This window comes from Alligator sinensis, unplaced genomic scaffold, assembly GCF_000455745.1.
Source record: "Alligator sinensis unplaced genomic scaffold, ASM45574v1 scaffold84_1, whole genome shotgun sequence".
Classification (NCBI taxonomy): Eukaryota; Metazoa; Chordata; order Crocodylia; family Alligatoridae; genus Alligator; species Alligator sinensis.
In genome coordinates, this window is record NW_005842268.1 from 377 (window position 1) to 2,953 (window position 2,577).

Genomic DNA, 2,577 nt, shown 5'->3' on the forward strand with positions numbered 1-2,577 from the left:
ACCTTTAGCATTCAGATGCTGAGCTCCTCACAAAAACATGGACAAACATGAAAAAAACCCCAAACCAGCTGTTACATCTGGGCCCCTTCATATTGGTTCTATATCCTCACTAGCATCTTAGCAGTTCCCAATTAACTTACCTTTTGTAATGTTTACACATTTCCCACTTTATAAAAATGCGGTAAAGGAAGAAGGTAAAGTCCTGGTCAAATTCACAGGTATTACCGGGGTGGAAGACCCTATTTCTAACCTGTGCCCATTGCAAAGTAGAGGAGTTTACTAGGGAAGCATCTTATTTTCTGGCAGAAGGAAGTCACAATTTTATACAGCTCAGTTCATGGGGGACTATATGACTGCAGGTTTTATCTATGTTAGAAAAGGAAATTAAGTGAGTAACATAACAATCACACTCCTGTTGGATGTTTTACCTTTATCTCAGTTGAGCTACTCAAACCACTTCCAATGATCTCCCAAAGTTTCTCTGAAATTTGCATTCATATCTAAGGTCAGGTGCTTTTTGCTCAATATCAAAACACTGCACATAATCATGTGTCATGAAAAACATCCACCATTAAGTCCAAAGAGCCAAAAATGCATCAAATCTAGACTGTGCATCTCAGTTCAGATATTCATTCTCCACAAAGAGCTGCACACAGATTCGAGAAGAGATGTTTTCCCTAAGAAAGCATAAATAGGGTGCTAAGCTATCGCTTCTTTATATAAACCCGATTTCCTTTAACTACTAGGATGCTTGTTTCATTTATTAAGCTAGACAGCACCTTAAGATCCAATTAGCCCTTACCATAAAATGGGGGTTTCTGATGCCTTTTAATTATTAACACCAGGTACTACAGTGCACATTTGCTACATATCTTCACAGTTCTGGTATTTGGTAAATTCAGACCAAAATAAAAAGAAGGTTGCTACCTATGTTGAGAGCAGTTTCTTGTTTATCCCCTGTCAGGATCCATATCTTGATTTCTGCTTTTATTAGAGTTGCTATAGTTTCTGGAACACCTGCTTGAAGGCGGTCCTCAATGGCTGTAGCTCCAAGAAGCAGTAAATCCTGAAAAAGAAAACATAAGGTTTCGAGGGGTTGTTCTCTTTAGATCAGCCTCAGCTTGGAATCCAGTCAAAAATGGAATTAATGACAACGTGCTGTACCTCATCACTAATGTAGCGTTCTGACAAGAAATATACAGTACAATAATTTTTGGTGTGGCTATTTTACTTCCTCTGCATAAAATTCACATTTCTGAGGTGTATAATGGGGCCAAATGTTTCCGATCAAAAAGATGGCAACATTTCAAAAGCAATTAATTGACATTATACAACTTTAAAGCTAGCTAGTAGATGAACACACAGGCTGGGGCATTCACTAATCACCATAGCAACATGCTGAATGGTCACAATTTGTGTATTTCTTAAGCTCACAAAACAAAAATCACCTGGTGTCACATCATTTAAACTAATTTCCCTTCCATAGAATGCATACACAGACTGGATACAACCACTCAAAGCAAAAATTATTGGAACTATTTATGGATATAATCACTACATCATATGTAATGCAAATGGAATGAACATTAATCAATCCAAGTATCTGTACTCCATATACATATACCAGCTGCCAGAAAAGAATAAAGTGTCTCATACAACAAGTTAGAGTTGTCCATATTTTTCTTCAATTTTAGGGCAATTGCTAGAAAGAACTTGGCTGCCTTACAATAAATCTGGCAGACAAAGCAGTACGTAAGTAAAAGAAACAAACTCCACTAAACAAAGGCACCGTTTTATCAACCAACTTTGACCATGGAAGCACTCTAAGAATTTATCCAAAGGAACATTTCCGAAACATACTGTAATAATTTAACTTATTTATAACATTTCAGGAATTATACAGGAAAAACACAGAAGCATAAGGTGAAATAAGCTTTTTATTTATTGAAAAATTAGAGAATCAAACAAATGTGAAAGCTGGGCAGAAAAAAAGGCAACATGTGTGCGTTCACACAATACATAGCAAAGAATTAAAGGGCTGAAATATAAACAACAGCAATTAACACAGCTTTATAGAAAACAGGTTTTGCCAAAGTAACCTTTTTGTTCCAGGAGATTACAAATGTAATTGGTAAGTTAAATGGTAGGTGGAGTGTGTCCACACAAGCAGCAGTTACATCTTTTACAGCAGCATAGATGCATGCAAAGCTCAGCAAGACAGAGTGACAAATCATTTTGTAGGTTGAGTCCATGCAAACAAAATGCTGTTTCATGCATCCACGTTCAAGGTCATACATCTAGAAACAAGGTAATAACACAACTGCACCATCGGGGTGGGGTGGGGGGGCTAGGAGGAGGTTAGATTGGGTTCAAAATGGCCACCCAATTTAAGGTAAATCAGGATGGGAAGGGAGGGGTGGTGGTGGGGACAAGAGGGCAGATGAGGGACTGCAATCTAAGAAGTAGCAACTTGAAGAGCTTATTCTGTTCAGATGAACAAAAAGATGGTGAGGTAACTTCATTGCAGTGTGTTTCAGTACTTTTCCAAGAAGGAAAGGATCCTTTAATTGTGTAGGG

The 2,577-nt window shown here is 37.8% G+C and overlaps 1 protein-coding gene across 1 annotated transcript in view; it reads right to left on the bottom strand.

Annotated features, from left to right (window-relative positions):
* Nucleotides 1-927: 927 nt before the first annotated feature.
* Nucleotides 928-2,577, bottom strand: part of LOC102386600 (phospholipid-transporting ATPase IB-like) — a gene marked incomplete at its 3' end in the record, with an annotated part of 101,349 nt that continues 99,699 nt past the window's right edge. Inside the window, exon 22 of the mRNA XM_006027799.3 lies at nt 928-1,066. Coding sequence (XP_006027861.3) covers nt 928-1,066 — 139 coding nt within the window. The remainder of the gene's footprint in view (nt 1,067-2,577) is intronic.